We start from the raw sequence: 23433 nt of genomic DNA, 5'->3' as shown, positions 1-23433 counted from the left end.
TTTTATTGGACTATATTTTCACCATATACTCAAAGAAATCATTAATTTGTCACTGTGGTTATAAACTGCTGTTAAGTAAAGGTAAACCGACGTGAAACATTAAAAGAAGTTGCTCTGTAAAAAAAATCTTACCATGTATTTTTGTCTAGTTTCTAGTGAAATAAGACAAAATGAAAGTTTTCATCAAGAAACAGAATCTTGTTTAAGTCAATGATTCTAGATCCACTGGCAGATTATTTCACTTATAAAGTGGGTAAAATATTTTTCAATAAGTGAAATAATCTGTCAGTGGAACTAAAATATCAAGGAATTATTGACTTAAACTTTTATATCTTTTATGAAAAGTTACTTTTGAGTTAGTTTAGGTGAGATTTAGTTTTTACAGTGCAGCTTTGTTTATGGTTCATTTCACATTTATTTAACAACAGTTTATAACCATAGTAACAAATTTATGATCTTTTATGCATATAGTTCAACTATAGCCAATAAAATCCTCACAGTAAGGATGAATGTTGATTAAAGTAACACTGGGCCAAGTGCTGAGGAACGCCTAGAGCAGATTCTAGGTTACGTATTTAAAGATAATATTTTCCTAATTAGCATTAAGTTCAGTTCTAGTTCAATTGACAGATTATTTCACTTATAAAGTGGATAAAATAAGTTGTAAAATGTAAATGTCTGCCAGTCCATCTACTGCTTTTTCATCAATATTAAGGAATTATTGACTTAAAACATTCTCCTGTATTTTGTTGAAAAGTTACTTGTGAGTTTTGTCTTATTTCCAATGAACTGAGATACATGAATTAGAAACTATATTAAAGTACTAGTTAATGTGTTGGTGTTTTTGAGTTGTTTGGTTTCCGTACCTGCTGTCGTGTTTGTCAGGGGAAGGAAATCCGTCGTTTCTCTCCTGACGTCGACCAGCAGGTGGGTTCCATCGCTGAACACCATGGAGAAACGGACCGACCGCCGGGAAGGTTCTGACTGAACCGTCCAGCACCTTCAGAACCAGGAGGCACAGGATTAACCAAGAACACGAACACAGCAGAACCTCATCAACCTGGAGCCTCACCCGAGAAGACAGACGAGGAGAACGTTCATCCTGAAACCTTCCTCCTGTCGGACAAGACAAATGAGGATTTCACATCCAGATATCATAAAATGGTGAAATGATCAGGATCAGGACTGATCCATGTTCAAACCTCTTTCACTGCAAAAACACAACATCAAGTCATTCTGGTCTACTGGAAATATTTCAGTTCACTTGAAGACAAAACTGACCTACAAGTGACTTTTTAGTTAAATTTATGAGCTTGTTTTAAGTAAATTATTTCCCTTGTTACATTTTTCCCATTTTAAAAGTGAACTTACCTGCAAATGGAACTAGATATTTTTCATCAGTATTAAGGAATTATTTACTTGGTAAGATTTTGTTTTTTCAGTGTTCCTAATCCATAAATACTTCAAAAGCTAATTTTGGTCGTTTGGAAAACATTTATCAGTTAAAAATTAAGATTTTGCTGTAGATAGAAAGCCAGGTGTTTCATGTATTTGATATATTTCATCTGTAAAAATGAGAAGCAGCCCAGTGTTTTCTGAAAACATTAACAAATATGTTAAATGAAAATAAACAAATTTCCAGTCAGATTTTTAAAACTCCCATTTAGGTTACTGGGACTGGACTCCGATAGGTAAAAGTGTAAATAATATCTAATCATTTAAAATTACTTAAAACATATTGATATAAAACAGCCAATAGTAATTTGGGGCATATATGAATATTTTTACCAAAGAAAACAAAAATACAGGCTCCATATAGAATAAATAAAACATAAACATGTTTCCTTTCAATAACTCTGCATTAAACCAAGTCATCATCTTAATTTATAGTGACTAAACAGTTTAATAATAAAACTCATTAATTAAAGGTAAATTTTAAAAAAGAGTCTCCTGTTAAACATTAATTTAAAATAATGTTTAATAAGCATATTAAAGGACTTAAAGAGAATGTTTCTATCTAACAATATAAACTATTCTGGCTTTCTGTGCATTTCGCTGACTGTTGTTAAATATTGACATTTTTACCTGAGAAGCCGGTTGCCGTGGATACGCTGCGTGCTGCTCCTCTGTGAGGTCAGGAAGCGGTTTGGTTCTGGGAAACAGAACCGTCAGGGAGCGTCGGAGCAGAACCTGGGCGGTCTCCAGAGGAGGCGGCCGCTCAGGGATCAGTTGGTTCTGTTGGTTCTGTCGGTTGGTTCAGGAAGGAAAACAGGAAATTTTCTCACCCATGTTGTCGATTCGACTGAAAGAAACAAAAATAAAATAGGATTTCTGTTAAACTGTCAGAAACTTTAGAAAATTCAAACCTTTTTCTACTTAAATATAAAAATACATTTAAAAACTTTTTTGTTGTTTTAGTTTTGCTTCCCTGTTTATCTGATGTTCGCGTTTTTGTGACAGAAATGGAGATTTATGATGGTGAACAAAAGAAAAGTTTCATTTTTTCCACTTTTATTTTCTTCTACACCAAATTCCATCCTTCATTCCATTTTTTAAACACATTCAAACTTTCAAGATTAATGAGCTGTAACAGTTTTTAACCTTCATAATGTGATGTTATACTTTATTTTGTGACATTTCTATACATATTTACGTTTCTCACATCGCTGGAAAGCTAAGAGTCTTGACATTCCACCTATGTGGGAAAATCAAGAATACAATCATAAATAGAGACATCTCCTTTTGTCAGATCACTCAGAAAGGTAAATTAAAATCCAACTTTTCACATCCAGATTAATGAAGTCAAATAGTTTTATGTCCACAATCCAACATAATCTGCTGCTGAAAACCTTCACATTTTCCTCCAGATGCGTTTTTTTCATCGTAAAGATTTCATCATAAAGATTTCATCGTAAAGATTTCATCATAAAGATTTCATCGTAACTCCTTCATGAGCATTTTGGTAAAATAAACAACAGTTTTTCAGGATTTAACTGCAGCTCATGTCTTTCCATCTGTTTGCTTCAAGTTAGCAAACTGAGCATAAGCTGCTTTCATAGAGGTGATCAGATTAACGATTAGTAATAATTTAATCAATGAACTGGATTAACAGCAGCGTTTTCCTCTTAATACCTGGGATAAAAAAGAAGGATGTATTTAGTTTTTCACACAGTTTTTGCATTTTACAGTGTGTTTTGTGTTGTGATTAATTATTATTATTATTAGTGATGAAATGATTTCCATTATGGCCTAAATAAACCCTAGAGGGTGTACTTTCTTTCTGTTCTTTGATTTATCCACTGTAAAAAATAGTTAGAATTTTGACTTGACCTGATTTAAAATTTTGTTGCTTTAGTTTATTATTTATATCATTTTTCATTCGTCGTTCACTCTGAGTTGGTAATTAAAGATTAATTAGTAAAAAGTGATAAAGAAGTTTAAATAATATATCAAAACATTAATCTGTTTATTTAGTGGAAAAACAGAATTTTATTTTATTAGGACAATCTGTTTACCATTGAACATGAGACGTTAAGGAGAAAATATGAAAACAAAAAATGCGTTTAATACATTTATTAACTTGTGTGACATCAAACATGAGAGTCAGAGTCCTAAACAGTGAAGAGATTTTTATTTCAGGATTAAGGAATAACTTAACTGATCAACCAGACAGCATACTTCACCAAATACATCCCATAATTTTCTTAAATAAAACAAGCAGTGAGAAGAAAAAAAATCATCCTTCACTTATAAAAAGCATTTAGAAAACATTTATGATCTGTGGAAGATTCCTGTGTTGAAAGATATTCTGACTGACCGTAGCATGTTAGCATGTCTGGTTAATGTTAGCATGTCTGGTTAATGTTAGCATGTCTGGTAATGTCTGGTTAATGTTATCATGACTGATTAATGTCTGGTTAATGTTAGCATGTCTGGTTAATGTTAGCATGTCTGGTTAATGTTAACATGACTGGTTAATGTTAGCATGTCTGGTTAATGTTAGCATGTCTGGTAATGTCTGGTTAATGTTATCATGACTGGTTAATGTTAGCATGTCTGGTTAATGTTAGCATGTCTGGTTAATGTTAGCGTTCCTCATTGCTTGGTGTGCCTGGCTGCAGTTAGCCCACCAGGCATATCTGGTAATAAATACTGCATATTTGCAGTATTTACTTTTTGCAAATCAGTCAGATTTCATGTGAACTGCCTGATTTTCATAAATTTCTATATTTATAAAATTCTTGATCGATTCTGTGAACAGAACAAACCTTTCCCAATACGTGGAAGGAAATAATTCCAGCTTTGTCCCAAATATAAAAAGACAAGTGAAAACAAAATACAAACTTTGTTACTTTAACATCAGTTACTAAAACTACTCATTTTATATTTACTGATTTTATTTTTCTTCACTTGAGGTCGTCATATTGGTCCAGCTCGGGAGGTCGAAGGTCGTCTGCCCGCCATGGAAACATTTGTTGCTGCTGAACTCAAATCATCGGGTTCAGAACCGATGATCCCAGAACTTCGGTTCTCTCTGAGGTTTACGGCGTCGGGTTCTTGTTCTGCTCGAAGCCGTGACTGACGCCGCAGTAATAAACAGCCGAGTCGCTCTGTTCGGACCCGCGCAGCACAAGCGACCCGTTAGCCGTGGCGGACACTTTCTGTGGGCCGACGCCGTCGCCGTACCTGATGACGGAGCCGTTACCGGGGCTGAGGCTCAGCAGCAGTGTCGGGCCGTGGCCCGCCGCCTTCCGGTACCAGCTGAGGGTGGCTGGATCCGCCGAGTCGCTGGTTCCGTTGGAGCCGTCCAGCAGGGGGCAGTGCAGCGTGGTGTCCTCTCCGACTCCCACCAGGACGGTCGGCAGGGTGGCGGCCCGGAAACCTGAGGAACAGAAACGCTGAGGCTGATTTACTGTTGCTGGGCGTCTGAGGAAACAACTGACCAGAAATAAAATATAATATGAGAAACAACCAAGATAAAAAAATTAAAACGTACATCAGAGAAAAAATAGAAAAGATCGAGTTATAAAAGTGAATGAATTAAAGTTTCGAACAAAATGCCAAACTACAAATAAGAAAAATATATATAAATTATATAAAATGAATTGAAAAACTTAAACATTAAACATATGAGAAAGAATTAAGGTAAAATATGAAGAATAAAAAAAACGTTAGAGAATTTTTTTCTTTATGAGAGGCTGAATAAATAAAAATATTGTGTTAATTTCTACTGTGTAATTTCACCAATGGCAGCAAATACAGTTTGAACAAAATTTCTAACAAAAAAATAAAATAAAGAGAATATCTGTTAGTCTGAAATAACAGATGTTCTATATTATTCCTTGTTATTTTTGATTAACTCATGTTTACATTTCACTCTTGCTAAATTGACTTAGTAATTATTAAAGCTGAAAATATTTTTTCTTAGTAACTTGTGCTACAAACTGTCAGATATAAAAAAAACATTTTATTTTTGTTTTGCAGATTCTGTGAGAAACTTTAATATTTTTCAATGAAAATCTGCTTAAAGAGTTTCCTTTTGAGACCTTCCTTACTGAAATAATAATAAATAATCTTTGTGAGTTAAGTGGGACTCACCGCTGAGAGCGAGGAGGAAGACGATGACCTGCAGACGCCTCATCTTCATCAGAATGAGTGAGGAAGCTGATGCGTTTCGTTATAAACAGCAGATGTTTACTTCCCAACTGCTGACGATTTTTATCCAGCTGCTGTTTTTCAGACACAAACTTTGCTCAGGATTTCCTGATGTTTACCCGTTTTACTAAAACACCTGTTTTAACTGAAGGTAATTTAATTATCCATCGAGGAAAAGTGATCAACAAAACCCAAAGACAATCCATCGAATTATCTGCACTCAGTGGAAATAACTGAAATATTTATTAAAATCCAAGAAACAAATCCACATGTAGTGTGTGTGACTGCTCAGCAGGGGGCAGTGTGACCCTCCAGCAGATCAAGTTCTGCTTTACCATTATGCTTTACTTTTATATTGGTCTGTCATATTACACGAATTTAACATTATGGATGTAACTCAAGAAAATGCAGGAAAACATTTTCTTGGGACATTTTGTTTATTCGATCAATATTACAACTTTGTTACAACATGAGTAATATTTATATCAGTATGTATTGGTAGCATTTTGACTTCCATCTTATGACTTTATTGTATTATCACAAGAATAAAGATTCATTAGTATAACTTTATTCTCACCTTATTATTATTATTATTATTATTATTATTATTATTATTCTATTATTGCACATTTATTTCTGGATTAGTGTGACTTTATTTTCTTATTTAGAACTTTTGTTTTCCTGCTCTGGCCCTAATATTCCATCGTATGATTATACTTACACATAATTTGAAGTAACTGCTGTGGTCACTGTAGTTTTCCCACAGTGACACTGGTATGGTGTTTCCTGTGTGTGTGTTCTCAGGTGACAGGTCAGGTGACTAACCTATCTGAAGCACATACCTTGTAGGAGTACGGTTTCTCTCCTGTGTGTCTGACACCGTGAAAGTCCTGTTACACTCTACAGGAATACACCCCTTCTGCCTGTGTGTGTGTGTGTGTGTGTTGTTGTGATGGGTCAAACTGTTGCTGCGTCTGAAGTATTTCTCATACCGGTTACAACCATAGGGTTTCTCGTGTGATTTAAGTACGCAGACTTTCTGAAACTCTTCCCACACCTCACAGGAGAGCAGTTTGCTTTGATGAGTTTTTGGTTTTCAATCTCTCACCTCATCAGAGCCTTCTGGTTTTCTGACGCCTCGTCATCGCTGCTCCATCCAGAGTCTTTGTTAACGCTGCCATGTTGGCCCCCAGCTTCAAGAGTAACTGGAAACCTTCCAGCTTCCTGTTTCATTACAAGCTGCTCTTCTTTGGTTGGTCAACGTTTCGTCCTTCATCTCTGCCACCTGCAGTGGTTCCGGTTCCTGTTGTTCCTCTTTGACATCCACAGGTTCTGGTTTCTGCCGTGGTTCTGATGGAGTGTGGAGTATTTCCTGGTTAGCAGGAGTCTTCAGTTTTAAACCAGTAGATCTGTTGAAGAAGCAGACTGTCCCAGCAGAAAGAAATCATCCAACTGTAGATGTAGCAGATTATTTGTTTTCTTCTGGAAAAAAAATAATCTGAGCTGTCGGAGCAACAGAGAAACTGTTCACACCTCAAAGAATGGATGTTAATTAATCTCTCCCTGAAAAACAAAAACAAGAAAAATCAGATAAAAAAAAAAAATGCCTTCTATGTTTTCCTGCTTCTCTGATCTGGAAATGATCTATATTAAAAATGAAAATTAAATCATGTTGTCCTATTAGACAGCAGCATTATTTGGGCTGTGAAGAAAGATTGTTGAATCTTCTGAGCCTTGAGATTCTTATTTCCTTTCCCAAACAGTAAAACTCTACAGTTCACCTTTGACCTCACCTGAACACACAGAACTTCCTGTTTGAACAGAGGAAATGGCTCTGAAAACATCAGGCATCATCATCGTTATTAGTTTTAAATTCCCTGTTTGGGACTGAAAACGATGTTTCCTGCTGATTGCTGCAGCCGTTATTATGAACTGAAACAAGGCAGTTCAAAGAGCTTTACGTCATAAAACACAAAAATAAAAAGTCATAAAAAACATCAAACAGCCGAGAAACCAGAAACAAACTTTACATTTTGAGTCGCATCAACAAAATCATTGATACTCATCAGAAATGTTCCAGTAGCTCCAAAGCAAATCTAACCCGGTGGATTATCAGTCCAGATTTAAAGGAACTCAGGGTTTCGGCTGTTTTGCAGTTTTCTGGAAGTTTGTTCCAGATTTGTGTGAAGAAGCTGGATGGCGACTGCATGATGTTTTTAACTCAGAGAGGAAACTGAGTTTTGGTTTATCCGTGTGTGTGGGAGATTTATGCAATGAATTAAATGATGAGCTCAAAGTTCAGATATAAACCAGATTAAAAATGTCCAAAATACCGATGGAAACGTTCAATTAGCAGATTATTTCACCGATAGCATGACATTCTCCCAGGTTATAAATGACTTCATCTGCTAATGGGACAAGAACTTTTTCATCCCTAATATTAGGGAATTACTTACTTAAACCAAGCTCCTATATCTTGCTGAAAAGTTGTTTATAAGTTAGTTTTGTGTTATTTCAAGATACTGAGATATTTGCATTGAATCTAGAGCAAAATGATTTGGTAAAATTTTGTTTTTTTAAGGTGAATAACAGAGGAAATCATAACATCTTGTATCTTCTACGTGCTCTTTTATGTAAAAATGCACATCAGTGGGCATGATTATTTGATTAATGATTCATTTTTTCTGTTTTTGCTTGTCTGTCTGAAATGAATAAATAAATAAAACCTTTGGAGAGTCTGGGTTTGTCCTGCTGGGTGTGGCAGTCAGAGGGGGTTAGCCTGGAACAAATGAGGCATGTTTTCAGGGATGCAGAAACAAGCTCCGCCTCCAGCGCAGGAGCTCCACTTGGTGGCAGAGTGTGTGTGTGTGTGTGTGTGTGTGTCAGCTGCTGGCTGCAGTTCAGGAAAGACTGAGCGCTGCAGCATCTTGTCTCTGAGTTTCATTTCTGCTTCTGGAATGTGTTTTCAGTTGCAGAGTTCAGGCGGGTTCACGGCCAGAAAGCTGGGAAACAGAAACAGAAAGCTTCAGTCTCTCACACTCAGTGTGTGCGTGTGTGTGTGTGTGTGCGTGTGTGTGTGTGTGTGTGTGTGTGTGTGTGTGTATGTGCGTGTGTGTGTGTAAAGGTTTCTGCGTCCTCTCTGGGCTTGATAACATGCAGGCGGAGGAAGAGGGTGAGGTTTGGGGTGTGGAAGGGAGGCGTTTCCTCCGGTCCGGCTCGCTGTGAAGGGAAACTCCAGCTCACTTCAACCTGACGAGTCTCATAGATCAGCAGCTTCTCTCCATCCTCTCTGCTGAGCATCATGGCCTCCAAAAACTCCAACAAGGTGCAGAAAGTGGTGATGGGTCTGCTGGCGCTCTGGTCCATCATCTCCATCATCATCATCGTGGTTTGGGCCACGTCTCCGGACCTGAAGGGCTCGGCCCAGTGCCGCGCCGAGCTGCGGGAAGCGACGGAGAAACTGGAGGGCGCCAAGGTGGTGTTCAACAAGGACAGGCAGGCGCTGGAGGAGAAGACGCTGAAGGCATTGGAGGAGCAGAAGCGGCTGAAGGCCGACATCCTGCTGCTGCTGGGACGCCTCAACGCCACCAACGTCACGCTGGAGGAGTGCCAGCTGAAAAACGTGAGTCTGATGCCGGCAGGGACTCATCTGAAACTGCAGCTCAGCTTTACTTTAAAAATCAGGCGACATTTTCCAGATTCATCCTTCATCTGTAGTTCAGCATCAAGGGCAGGACATAGGAGGACCAGGGTTATGGTGCCCAACCCTTTATTTTATTTACTGATGCAGAGAGAAAGACTGAGAAGACTGGGTAATGCAGCTTCAAATTAAAATCAAAGTTTTCTCACTTAAAAAAAAAGTAAGAGTATGAGGGCCATGCTAAGGAAAATAGAAAAATAAACTTTAATTACTGGAATAAAGTAATAATGTCACTAGAATAAGGTTGAAAAATATGAAAATAAAGTCATATTTTACGAGAATGTAGTCTTAAGATTACGACTAATCTTTAATCTTTTAATATTATTATTAATAATATTTTCATTCTATCACAACTTTAGTCCTGCATCATTTTGACTTTATCTTAATATTATTTTTTATATTATTTCTTTTTATTTTCTTGCATGGACCTAATATTTCATCGCAAAACAGAAATTATAAATTACAAAATATTTTCACAATGTGTTTTTTTAATCATTAGGGCCAGGCTACCAGCTGTGTTTGTTTGATTACCAGAATAAAGTCATAATATTAGAAGAATAAAGACAATTTTATTGTTCCACAACATTTACTTCATATAAACCAGTCAAGTTTTGACTTTTAGGTTGTGAAATTAAAGGAATGACACAAACTTTAGCATTTTCAGCGCTAACAGAATCTTCCATTTGTTTTTTCTTCCACAAGATCTGGCAAACAAACAGTTAAAAGTGATTCATTAAATTCATGAAATTTAATTAAAGTGTTTGACTCCTCAAATATTTCCATAAGCAGGATGTTTTCCTTCTCGTCCAAAATAAACAATCGGCTTGTACATTCTGTTGATTTTTAATAACAGCGTTTGAGTTTCTCCTGATATAAAGCTTTGAGTCATTTAACCTAATAGAAAAGCTCATATTGACAATTTCCTTCATGCCCTGAAAAGGTGGGACCAAACACACGACCCTGAGGCGCTCCTGCCAGGATTTACCTCCTGAAACAGTAAAAACATCCCTATAATGTCATTGAAACAAGCAAAGCTGAGAGCATTTGGGCTACACAGTTTCTCAGACATTTAAAATAACAACAGAGAGAAATCTGACGTGTCCCTTGATGACATAAAAACGACTTCCTGTCTACTCAGCATTATCTTTAACCGATACAAACCATGTTGCAACTGGCTTCACCGTTGGGTTTTTGAGATAAATAGTACGTGTTTTGAAAAATTTGATAAAATGCAAACATGTTTTAGGCTTTTATGTATCTGGACTTGATAAGAATGATCTGGTTTCTACCAGGTTGTAAAGTTACTTAAGTTACTTGAAGTGAACAAAAAAGCCTCCCAGCTGCTGATCAAACGAATCGATTAACTGATGGTCGTCAGTGTGAGTCCTCTATAAAAGGAAAGACATCATAGAAGCAATTGTTGCTGCCCATAAATCTGGGAAGGGTCATAAACTTGTCTGCAGACTATTTGACGCTGATCATCCTGCAGAGAGAAACATGGAAACATTTCAAACAGCAACGAGACTCTTCTCTCTAACAACATGGCAGCACGACTTGCATTCGTTAAGCTAAACAAAGTAACGGCATTTGGCCAGAGAACCAAACAATCGCAGCCATCTGACCTGGAAACTTTGCAGTCCGGAGCTAACCAGGAAATCCTCTGTACACCAGAGTATAAATATGAGCCAGAAATGAAGCCAACATGAGCCAACGCCAAACTGGGTCTTCAACTGCAGAACCACTGCGTTTCTATCCAACCGTCAAACCGGAAAATTTTGAGAGAATGTCTTAAATGTCACAAAAAAGTGAAACAGAATGCTGTGTGTCTTTCCATCGCCTGGTTTGGAGAAAATCGATTTGGCCATACAAAGCCAGAAGGTGATGCTGAAGGTTTGGGTTTGAAATCAGAGTTTTAGAGTTTATTCTGTCAACGTGTTTCCATTTCCTCTTCAGTTCATTAACTTCTTTTTTGGGGGGAAAAACCACCACAAGTGGATCAAAAAACTTATTTTCCAAAATTTAGAAACTTATTTTGAATTTTGCCGTTTCCATCAACCTTTTCTAAAGCAACACGACAACGTGGGCATAAAAAATACATTGATGGAAACGCAGCTAATAACACAAACACAGCAGCAAATACCAATGGCCTAGACAAAGTCCAGACCTCCACTTTCAGAGGTGGGACCTTGAGAGACTTGTTCATACAGAAATGTCAGCAAACCTCATCAACCCAAAGCATTGAAGAGACCAGAGGGCCTAACCTTTGACCTTTGGAGCAAAATGCATTTCTGCACAGCATTTCACAAACAGGGTTTGTATTTTGGCTTCGCTCCTGAAGTAGGGTGTACTTTCTTTTCAGCGTAGCTGTTTACCGTTTCCGTGGCTCTAAAGTGATCTGATGTTGAGCTGCGACGTTTCAATCTGCTGCAGTGGAGTCCCACAGGGCACACTGTCCGAAACATTTCATTTGGAGGCAGAAATTTCTTCTTAGCTTAAAATCAGAACTAATAATTGACAAAGGAGAAACGATTCAGCTTTGGTTTGGATGGGAAGAGATTTATCTCAAAGCTTGTGCCTGGAGGGTTATGAAATGTCTCAGTGCTGATTTATGACGCCGCAAGAGACAAACTAATGTTGAAATGAAGCCATCAGCTGAATACGCGGCCAGTGGTTTGAATTAAACAATGATTTGCTGCCAGTTCATCTCTTTTCTGAGCCTAACTTCTGAAATGAAACCATCAGCGTCTTGAAGCAGATGAGCATAAATCAGGTTCTTCAGAAACAGAAAGTGAGTTCAGCAGATCTCTACACGTTTCAGAAACATCCTCCCTCCATCTTCCCTCGCGTTCTGGGACTTGGAGAAGGTTTCCCCTCCCAGCAGTCCCACTGTTTCGCTACTTCCAGCTTCATTTTCTCTGAAGAGCCTGCTGGAAAAAGTGACTGTTGCCTCCTGCTTTTGTGGTTCGTTGTGACTCACTCCTCCTCTTCCTCCTTTTCTTCACCTCTGCTCCACTGCTTCCTTACTTTTTCCCCTATCAAACTTCTCCCGACTTACTGATCGAGTCAAATATTTCAGGATTTAGCAACCTCAGGCTCCGCTGCCAGCATTGCTGCGGATTCTGGCTGAACATGAATGTTTTTGAAGCAGAATACATCAGATTAATGAAAACACGTTTAGAAAAACGCGATTGAGTAATGTTTAGTTTTTCTGCACTTCAGTTCAAAATATTCTGGATGTTTGTGCGGTTCTGAGGTCGCTAACATTCCTGGCATCTGAAGAACCTAAAAATGCTTTACTAGGGTTTTCAAAACATCCTTTTTTTGGATCGGACTGTTGAAAAGTATTTGCCTCTTGCAGATTTGTCTCTTCTTGCCAAATTGTCACTCATTTTAAACACAAAGATAAGCTGAATAAGTAGAAAAATCAGGATTCAAATGATGATTTCATTCATTAACAGGATAAGATTCATCCAAACCAACAAAATAAATGACCAAAACAAACATAAATGTCCGTGTTGTGACTTTTTTACACTTATGTTGTTCAGTATATTTGCATGATAAGTGACTGATTTACAATTATATGTTAAGCATAATTTACATGATGATTATTATTAATTGTATTGAACATGATTGTATATAATTACAAAGGCGAAGTGAAATATATTTCAGTGCAAGACATGATTTATTTGAATAGAGGAAGTCTTTTATTTTGAAGAATGCTTAAGGATCTGTTACTGTTTTGTCACTATCTTGCTTTGTTGACTTTTGATTGCTATTGGTTACGAACAGCTGTTGCCCGTTATCAGCTGACGCCGTTTTTTTCCTCTTCAATAAATGCTGAACAGAAAGGTTCAGTAAAAGAAATACGAGCCTCCGTCTTGTTTGAGAAGAAGCTTTACTCCGTAACAGTCCGTTCCACATACCTGACACTGGGAAAATATTTTGTGGACTGATGAGACAAAACAGAAATGTTTTGGAGGCTGTGCATCCCGTAACATCTGGGGTAAAACTAACAAAAACATTTCAGAAAAAGAACAGTATAGTAGTGGGAGTATGATGGTCTGGAGATGCTTTGCTGCTGAATGACAGATGAGAATCAGTGTTTAGTCATCAGGTCCTGGCTTTTAAGTGCAACTAAAACCCCAAATTAACTTGTTTTGTGGTAGATAAACTATATAAATTGGTCCTTAAGGATGCTGTGACATTTTTATATACATTTCTGTAAATGTTCGTCATGTTTAACTGGTGCAGGTGCAAAAACGCAGCAATGAATGATGCAAACTCCAAAATATACACACAAAAAAATGCAACAGAAGAACGTAGCAAACCAAGTACAGAAGTAGATCGACAAAACAAATGAAATCAAAAAATGCTGCAACCATAGGAAACAGAAGCAAAAGGAAAAACTACGCAAATAAAAACAGCAAGTCTAAAACGCGGCAACGATGAGAACAGAACTCCTCCAGACCAGTAGGGGGAGTCGATCAGGAAATCTTATTGGATCAAACCCTCAGTAAAGACGGGATGTCCAGAACAAAGTTGGAGGAAGAGAGAAAAGGCGCGTTATGCCGACCGTCTCTTTTAAACATGAAGTTTTTTACAATATTATAGAACTGTAGCACATTTGTGTAGCAAATAGGCGACCTCTGGTGGCCTGGAGGACTTCAAATTTGGTGCATTTTCATATTTGCAGCATTTCCCCCTTTGCTTCTCTGGTTGCAGATTTGTGTCAGTGGTTGCAGCATTTTTCACTTGCGTTTCTTTTGTTTATTGTAATTTTTTGCTGCTCTTTTCTCTGACTGCAGTGATTTCCTGTTGCATTTGTTTTTGCCGTTTGCTGTGTGTTTTTACCGGTCGGCCATCGTACTTTTAACCACATCCTCCACAAAACCAAGAAGTTCTGCAACATGCAAAAAGAAAATATCTGTAGATGCTCTGTGGATTCTTCCTGTCTATGTTTGCTGATTATTATGAAGGATGTTGCAGCAAAAAGCACAGAGATACATCAGTCACTGCTTGTCACATTTAAAAATCCTATTATTCTGTTTACATCACAAGTTTTGTCTCACTGCTCGCTGTTCCCCCACCGGAGAGGAAAAACTCAACAATACACGCACCGACATGTTCAGCTCCACCAGTAACGCCGTCCTGAAGCTGTGATTTATTTTTATTAATCACATTATTTAACGATAATAAAAACACGGTCATCATGGTTATTATTGGAAAATCACTCATCATTAAAACATGCAGGCCTGATTTACAGCGGAAAAGTTTAGAGTGGCTTTCATTCATTCCCGCACGAGTTTTCAGTCTTCCATGTAAAACACTGACTTTAAATCTTATATTTGTTTTTTGTTGAGTTTTCTCATGCAGATAGATCCATCATGGCTGCCAAATGGAGAAATAACTGATAGACTTTGATTAATATTTTAAATTTCTTGTCCCAGAGAAGAAACAAACAGGAAGAGATTTAAAACTGGATATTTGAAATAAAGCTCATGCATGTTCTTAAAAACAAGAGCAAAGCTCCGGTCGAATTATAAAATAAAAATAAAATAAATAATCCCCAAGTGGGACTGAAAGAAAAAAGTTAGTGTTAGATTTTCATTCAGAAGCTTGAAACCCATTTCAGCCATGGAAGGGAAAATAAAAGCCCAACAGGAATTCATAATTATGAGTTTTATGACATTAAAAAAAATCATAATTATGAATTTAAGTTGCGTAACTATGACCTCCTGTTGAGCTTTTATTTTTCTTTCATGGCAGAAATGGCCTTCCATAGAAGCTTCGCTGGCTGCTCAGAACTTGTTTTCTGGAGGTTTCACAGCTTTTATGAAGCAGCAGAGCTGCATGCTGAGTTTTCTCTGTGATTCCTGCAGCGGCCGGTGGGACAGGCGTTACGGTGTCTCGTGTGAAAAGTTCTTCTACGCGTCTTTCTGTGGCTGAAACCGAGACCCTCAGCTTATAACCAGACAGTAAAGACGTTGGTTTGGTGTTTGCACTGTCGTCTGTGACTCCTCAGATTCAGAAGCATGAATTAGCACTAACATGCAGCAGGAAATGTAGAAACTTCATTAATGTGAATCTGCTTTGATTTATTTTCTGTTTTTTTCTCTATCGTTCGCTCACATCAGGAAAGTCCCAAAAACAGCAGAGTCAGTTTTCTCCTTCCTGTCATCACCTTCAAGCCGCTTCAGCTCGTCGTTTTATCGGCTTTATTAAACGCTCTGCTGCCTTCCCAGCCCTGAGGAAACATGTGACCCGCTGCTATCAGTTCTTCCTCTTCCTCTTTGTGCTCTCGGCTGTGAAATATTTAGACTGAGTGAGATACTTAGAGCCGCGGTGCGATCTGCAGAGGAAGAGGAATCAGTCTTTATAATAACCAGCAGCTGCTGTCAGGTCACTGCGCTCCGTAAGGTCATCTCTGCCCCAACGTCTCTAAAAATACATCTTAATTACTGAATATTAGGCGTTTTGATTTGGGTCAGTGTGTTTATACCACGCCATGTGCGAGTCGGCAGAAAGAACCCCATCTGCGGTTTGTTAACAGTCACTGAGAACGAAGTGGAGCTTCCTCTGCTTCACTTCCTGCTCAGCTTCTCCAAGAACCGGATGCATGAAGGATTGAAGTGTTTTTTTCTCTGCATGCAATCAGTTTGTTTTTCAAGTCAAACTGCAAACCTGAAGCTTTTACAGCAAATTAAGAAACTTTTAAATAGCAATTCAGCCAGTTTTTGTTCCGTACATAATCTGTTCATTCGCAGACAGCTCTGCATTTGATTAACGTTCGTTAGACTTTAGAGACAGATCAGAATGTTTTAAAATGGGGTTATGTGGATCAGTTCTAAGCAGCCAGTATCTTACCTGCAGTAAGAAACAGTAACTGCCTTTCGCTTGACCATAAAATTGTGCAATTTGATGTTTTGACAATAAGCATGCTTAATGGAAACGCCATTTTAAAAAAAAACTTGTTTTTTGATAAATTTTGGCGCTAGGATGAGCTGTTTTTTTTTTTTTGGCTACATCAGAATTGGTTTATTTTGCAAAACTGCAATGGAAACACTTCGCATAAAGAGTCACATGATTAACAACCGGATGTTACTACTGGCGGAAACCACAAAGAAGAAGACAGGAAGTAGTTGGAGCTTCATGGCGTGACATGACTTTTAATGACTCATGGCGTGAACAAACTTATTTACATTGTTTCACATTTAAGAAAAAAACACAATCGCAAAATTGTGGTTTTTTTTGACATACTGACAAAATCTTGTACACATTTGTAAGCTAGTCAGAGTGATGTAATTGGGAGAAACTGGTCTCAGTGTGTAACTGGTGTTGCCTTCAGGAAACACCAAACCAAAAAACTGGTTTTAATTTTGCTGCTTCAGCAATTCAGGTCAGGGACCAAATCTGTGAATGCTTTACTTCCTCTTTAAAAACGCCTATAACTGCCTATTTTTAAAAGTTCAAACACCAAATGTAAGTTAATATGCATCGATACCCACACTGGAAACCGACTGAGCACTAACACAGGAGTTAACATCCAAAGGACAATGAATGGCGCTCCAAGATTGTCAAGTAGCACCGAGTCTGTGTGTCAGCTTCCCAATCTGCTTTTTCTGTCAAATGTTTCACATTTTCTAAAAATGTTTGTGGAATAGTTTGGAGTTGTGTTTCACTGAAAACTTGGAACCGAAAACAGGCAGAGGCCCAAGTTGCTGTTGACCTCTAGGCTACCTTGACATGGTGGAAAAAAAGTTGATGTTTTATTAATATTTCTGTTGTTTTCTCCTGTTTTAATTCTGCACTGAGCTTCCCAAATGTTTGGCAGTTTTATGTCCTCGCCCATTAAACCCATTTAAGTTCCCTCTTTTCACTCCCAAACCACATCAATGCTAAATCTTCTGCTGTAAAAATGTAGAACGCAGGGCAACAAAGACGGCTTTTTCCCCTCCACGCTCCCTGTAACGTTTTTTCCCCTCTCTGGGTGTTTGTTTCATCCCGCAGGTCGTCCTGGCCGAGAACGTCACGGCTCTGCAGGACGACGTCAGGCTGCTGCAGCAGAGGGAGGCCAACCTCACGGAGCAGCTCAGCCTGCAGGAAGGTAAAACCTCGTCGGAAAAACTCCATTGCTGCCATGAAAGGAGACTTTCTCCACTGGTATTCTTAGCTGTGTTTCCCGCCCCCTGTTACCATAACGACCGGTGAGTCAGAGTAAATAAATACGACCCGATGGAAAGGCTTAAAGAGGAGCGTGTTTAGCAGCGAGACTCTTCTTGAGTCATGTAATCAAAGCATAAAATGAATCGGTCTGCTAAAATTATAAACCAGAGGCTCCGATGGTTCATGTTTTCTGAGTTTTACACAAAAGGAAACAAAATTTGTTTAAAACAAGAGGAAAAAGCCACTCATCCTTTATCTGTCAATACTTGTCCAACTCCAGCAATTAAATCCAAAGTGACTGTGTTAAATACTTTTAATCAGCCTTATTATCCAGAGAAATATGACATATTCCTCTGCATGTTTGGAGTTGCCCATGTGAGGAAACCAAAGCAGAGAAGTTTGTTTTGGGAACCTCAGGGTTAAACGTTTATTTTCAGAAGATGTTGTGGTTCTGTTGGTGTCTTCACACCACGACCTTCGGCAAACACTGGAGCGCTTCACTGCCAGGACGATACTCAGCTTCTCTAAGCTGTGGTTCTGGTTTGGAAGAGGGTCAAACAGTTCACCACGGTTAGGGTCAGTACCGGTAGAGGAAATCAGTCGGGTCAGTACCGGTAGTTTAAACCTCAGAGTAGATTTCCAACATCTGTTGTCTGGGTTCTTCATCAGTCAAACTTTATGTGAGAGCAGCAATGATTGTTGAAGGAAACTTGGTCCAAAGCTCGACCAGAGTTGATCAAGAAGGACTCGAAGAAACTCCATGATCAAGAGAAAGGAAGTTCTTTGGTCTGATGAGACCAAAACTGAGCTTTTTATTCATCAGAAAAGACGCTATGCTCGGCCAAAGCCAGAGGTGGGAACCACTAACTAAAAAGTTATTTACCCAAACTGTAATGCAAGACTCAAACACTGTAAAACAAACGCTGCAAAATATAAAGAAATCCTAGAGAAGCATTTATTTCCATGTGCAAGAGAATCAGAGCTTCAGAGAGCATTTACTCTCTGGAAGCATCTGGAAATGCTTTGAAGGCAACATGGTGGAGGTCCTGAAGTGGCCCAGTCAAAACCTACCACCATGGGAATGCAGTGTCTGGATGTCACTGCAGGTGTCTGGGTTAAACCAGCAGCAGCTATGGGAGCGGTTCCCGGCCCGGCCAGCTGAACCCGGCCAGCACCGTGGAATGTGGGTTTCCCTGGGATGAAGTCAGCATCACAGAAACCTGCTAAGGCCTCGGAGGGAGCGGCCCAACACTGCGGTGCCACATGTCACAGAATCCAAAGTGGGCTTTCATGTAGCCGACCCGCCCATCTTTCCATGCTCCCTTCATCTTCTCCTCTGCTTTCAGAGGAAACTTCCAAAGAAAACGATCCGGCTGAACCAACCCTCACTGTTGTCTTACCTACATTTAGTGGTGGCTGTGAAAATGCGTTCATGGCCTCTTGATGGTCAGCTACCCTGATAATGTGAGTGAAAATGAGCTTCAGAATTGCATTTTTAAGTCCTGATGACTGGTTTATTCCACATCCTGCATTCTGAATCAGGCTTTCATACCTGTGGGTTGGTTCAGGGAAGCAGCAGGTTCTGACAGACTCCCAGGGTCAATGGGAATCTAACAGCAAAATATTCAATAGAAAATGTCGTTTGGGAAGCTGAAATACCTGAAATAGCTGAAATTTAGCACGCTATTGGCTGGCGATGGAAAGCAAGTCAAGCCAGGAGCACATTTCCTTTTCCTTGTTGCTGATTGGCTGTACCTCTAAGATAAGGAAGACTGTGGATGTTAGCCTCTGCGGTACTGCTAAAGCCTGATTCATGCTTGGCGGACCAAACTTTTGGCAGCGCACATAGACAGTTTCATGTGGAAAAGCAAGGTGGATGAGCCATAGCTCCTCCTGGTGGAGGTTTGCAAAGACAGACTTTGTGATTTTGCCCTTAAAGACCATAGCGCTCACGGCTGGGACAATGTTACTCCTAAATGTGTTCACACCCTGTTCTCTGTGCAGAATGCACATGCATCAAGCATAAACCAAGTTTAAGACAGTTTCCACTGTGTGTGTTAATGCATATTTAATGTCTGAATTATTAAAATATTCAGTTACAAGTGGTTTTAATGGAGGCCTCAAGTATTTGTGGAATGCAGGGAGCCACTGTCTTGGAGATGCTGATTTACACCAACAGGTGGCAGGGTCCCCTTTTTATTTACAATCTGAATTACAAATAAATAAGTAAAGTTTCTCTCTTATTGGACTTCTGTCTCATTAGTGGAGCTACGGTTTAGAAATCAGGCTTCTTTAGGCTGTCTGACTGGTTTCAGTTCAGGCCTTGGTGGTCACAGGCACCACACAGGTACTGAGCAGTAATTATACACTAATAGGTAGAAAAGGGCAACTTATTTTCTTTGTTGCATCATTGATGAAATATGTCACATTTTCAGTTTTGCAGCTGGTTCCTTCCATGAATTTATGATGGATGCAGAACATTTATCAATTCGTTTTCAGCCTAAATGGAGAAAATAAATGTTAGGTGATTTTTTCCTTGTCTGACCAAAGTCCTGCAGCAGCAGCAAAGGATTTTTTGGGAAGTGCAAACAATTGTTAATAAAGGGGGCCTCCGGCCTGCAGTGTTAGGAGGAAGCGATAAATTCCTGCATAGTGGAGATAAGAAAGGAACATTCATATCTCCTTTCATGCTGTGTGGATCACAGCAGGTGAATGTTTCAACGCATATGACTCGTTTCTTCCACATAAAGCAGAGATTCATTTCTGTTAAAGTACCAAACACACAAAAAAACATCCTGAAAAATCAGATTAACTTCACATCCAGAATAAAAACATAAAGTATGATCTGGTTTGGCTGGTTCTGAACCAGATCAGCCGGTCAGAACTCAGGAACTTTATGACCTCATTAAAACAAGCCCAAAGAGTGAAAACATGAACACTGGCAGGATGCATCATTCCTGCCATGCCTGGTGACTACACCAGATCGAACTTTATAAGAAAAGCTGAAACAGAGCGGAGCTGCAGCAGAGAGCATGAAAACAGATCCAGGATCAGTTAGTCCCACTTGCTGTGTTGAATAACTCGTGTTTAATTCTCTATACTAACATGTCTGACATATTCTAACAAAAACAAGTAAAACCAAGTTTCTACCCAACATCTGCACCAAGAACCACTGAAGGAAACGACACGTCTGAAGACACTGAGGGCAACTTCCTTCTTCATTACATGTAAACAAATGGAGTGTTGGCAGATTTTAGTGTTGTTGGGTCTCTTTAGCCATTTCTCCTGCTAGCAATAAACTTGCACGTTTATTTTGGTTGCATTTACCCAGAATGCCCTGCGTTATAGTCCTCTTGGCTTTCACATATGCATTCAAAGAGTTCACTGCAACCGAACCAAGATTTAGGTCTGCAGGTGGAACGCAGCGAAACTTTACAACAAGCCGTTTTACTGACAAACATGCAGCAAAAATGGGAAGGAAAACTCTGAACCTGGCTCAGTGTGAATGGCCATCTGCCGCTACCGACTGGGGGTTTGACAAGAGCGAGCAAACACACAAAAACAAAGAAACTCTGATCCAGGAGTATTTAAGTACTACACCGACAATACTCTTAAGAGTTAATGGTAACAGCAGCTCCTTTAGTGCTGCTACCTTGGGATGCCTTAGTCTCCCCAGGTTGGGTAAATCCATCATCTTCCACTTCTCAGAGATTGGGTTGCAACATCCTCCAGCTGGTTCTGTGGGATCCTAAGCTGTTTCGGGGCCAGACAGGACATAGTCTTTCTGGGTCTTCCAAGGACTCTCCTCCCAGTGGGACAAACCCAGAAAACCTCCAAAGGGAGGAGCCCAGGAGCCATCCGGCCATCCCTCAATGCAGACGCAGCATCTCTGCTTCGAGCTCCTCCTGGATGACGGAGTTCCTTGCCCCATCACTAAGGTGGAGTCCAGCCCCCTATGGAGGAAGTTCAGATCGGCTGCTTATATCTGGGAAGATGGGAGACAGGCGAGAGCAGGAGCTTTGGGGGGAGGTGGGGTGGGGGTCTTTGGTATGATAATGAGTCATTTCTTGAATTTTCTTTGCCACTTCTTGCTGGCAACCAAAACCAACATGACAGTGTCTCTAAAGAACTGGAGTTTAGTCATTTATTAACTTGTTTTATGATCCTCCTGGTCTTCTTTAATGCAGTCTGTTTGTTTGTATGTTCCTGGTATTAAATGGTCCTTTTCTGTGCGTCCTCAGAGCGCATCGAGGCCTTGCAGCAAAACCTGACACAGGCTTTCCATGAGACAGAGTCCTGCTTCAGCCTGAAGATGGCAGCTGAGAACCAGAAGTCAGCAGCTGAGAGTCTGACCAAAGTCTGTGAATCCAAGCGGCAGCACCTGGAGAAGCAGCTGTGAGTCCATCCTTCTGCTGGTCTCAGTGTTGTTAGAGGTCGAGGTTTTCGTTCTGACTCAGTTTCTGTTTGTTTCAACAGTCAGAAGTGTAAAGCTGCAGAATCAGAAACTCCTCAGGTGAACCAAGCAGGCTCCTCTGTCTCATCGTCTCCCAACTCTGCTGCCGCGCCCCTCGCTGGTATTCCCGCGCTGACGCTACTCATTTGCGCTGCTCTCCATCTCATAACCTGTGAGTACCAACAGCTCCTCTGATAATCACTCACACACGAAGCCAAGTCATCTCTGGGGGCCCAAACTGCTGTAACAGAACATGCGACGCCTTTATCTCTTCTCAGCATGTCAGATAAACTAAAGGAAAGTGGAATTGACAGAAAGTAGGGAAGTAAAACCTGAATTTAATGTTTGAAATTGTTGATATAACAGCTACACGGCAGCTTGTGTCAGATTAGTTTCAATTTACATGAGATTGAAGCAGAAGAGTCATAGCACCATCTGCTGGCTGCATGTTGTTACTGCACTCATAAAGGAAACCTCCCTGTGAATAGAAAGGTCAACAATTTGTTTTTCTGTTTTCTATTAGCACTATACAACTGCTTTTATTGGTATATTCATAAAATCTGGGCCAGAATTCCCTCCTGGTCTTCTGTCTTCAGAGCTGATTCCACTTCGTTAGCTCCTGTTTCCACTGTCGTTTTGAAAACTGAACACAAATTCTGAGCAGATCTTTTGAAGCAAGTTTGACCACATGTCCAAAACGTGAATTTGTAAGCGACTTTGTTTTTCAGGTTTTACCTTTCCATTATGTTGAAAAAACCCACAGATTGTCAGCAAATCCCCAGATTGTTGGAAGAAGTTTCAGTTGGAGACGTTTCTATGCGACACTGGTTGTTGGATGCTTCATCGATGGCAGCAACCACACTGTCTTCTCCAGAAATCCCAAACAATCAAATAGTTGATTTATCAAAGAAAGTAACGTTCGACCATTCTCGGTTTTTCTTGGACAGAAAGTCACAAAACTATATAAAATATTAAGCTTCTATTCTGCTGGATTCAAGTTTAAATCTAATATTATTCTGGTGAACATGCAGATTTCCAGGATCTATTCTTCAAGCTTAATTTCTTCCATAAATAGGAAATCACTGAGAGCCATTAAATTGTGGTTCACTGAAACTGTTTGGGTTTTGTCCAGGAGTCCAGAGCGGCGGCGGGTCAAACCGGCAGCCAGCACAGCGGTCCAGGAGGGGCGGAGACAACACGACTGCTGTACAAACTTCCTGTCTGCACAACAACGGGGTCGCCATGGAGACGCTGTCATACGATGGACACTTGGATAGACTTTTTTGCTTTTCATTTGCTCTCATCTCCGGATATGAACTGCTTCATGTTGGACTCTCCAAGCTTTGCTCCTCTTCGCCCAGCAGCGCCTGGGTCCAGAACGTCAGAACTCATTCACGCCAGCGTTTGGTTTATTTTCTGCTATGGCTTCAATCAGGCTGAGGGAGAAAAGGGATTTACTGCT

The 23433-nt window shown here is 39.7% G+C and overlaps 1 protein-coding gene across 1 annotated transcript; it reads left to right on the top strand.

Annotated features, from left to right (window-relative positions):
- Positions 1–8758: 8758 nt before the first annotated feature.
- Positions 8759–23193, top strand: LOC106939190 (uncharacterized). The gene is made up of 5 exons (XM_015021509.1): positions 8759–9277; positions 17363–17459; positions 21760–21913; positions 21995–22143; positions 23104–23193. Coding segments are annotated over exons 1-5 (723 nt in total). The 5' UTR covers positions 8759–8956; the 3' UTR covers positions 23106–23193.
- Positions 23194–23433: the final 240 nt, after the last annotated feature.

Source organism: Poecilia latipinna, unplaced genomic scaffold, assembly GCF_001443285.1.
Source record: "Poecilia latipinna isolate Pla-1442-1.1 unplaced genomic scaffold, P_latipinna-1.0 Scaffold2795, whole genome shotgun sequence".
Taxonomy (NCBI): domain Eukaryota; kingdom Metazoa; phylum Chordata; class Actinopteri; order Cyprinodontiformes; family Poeciliidae; genus Poecilia; species Poecilia latipinna.
The sequence above is the reverse complement of the archived record's forward strand: the minus strand, read 5'-3'. Positions and strand labels throughout refer to the sequence as shown.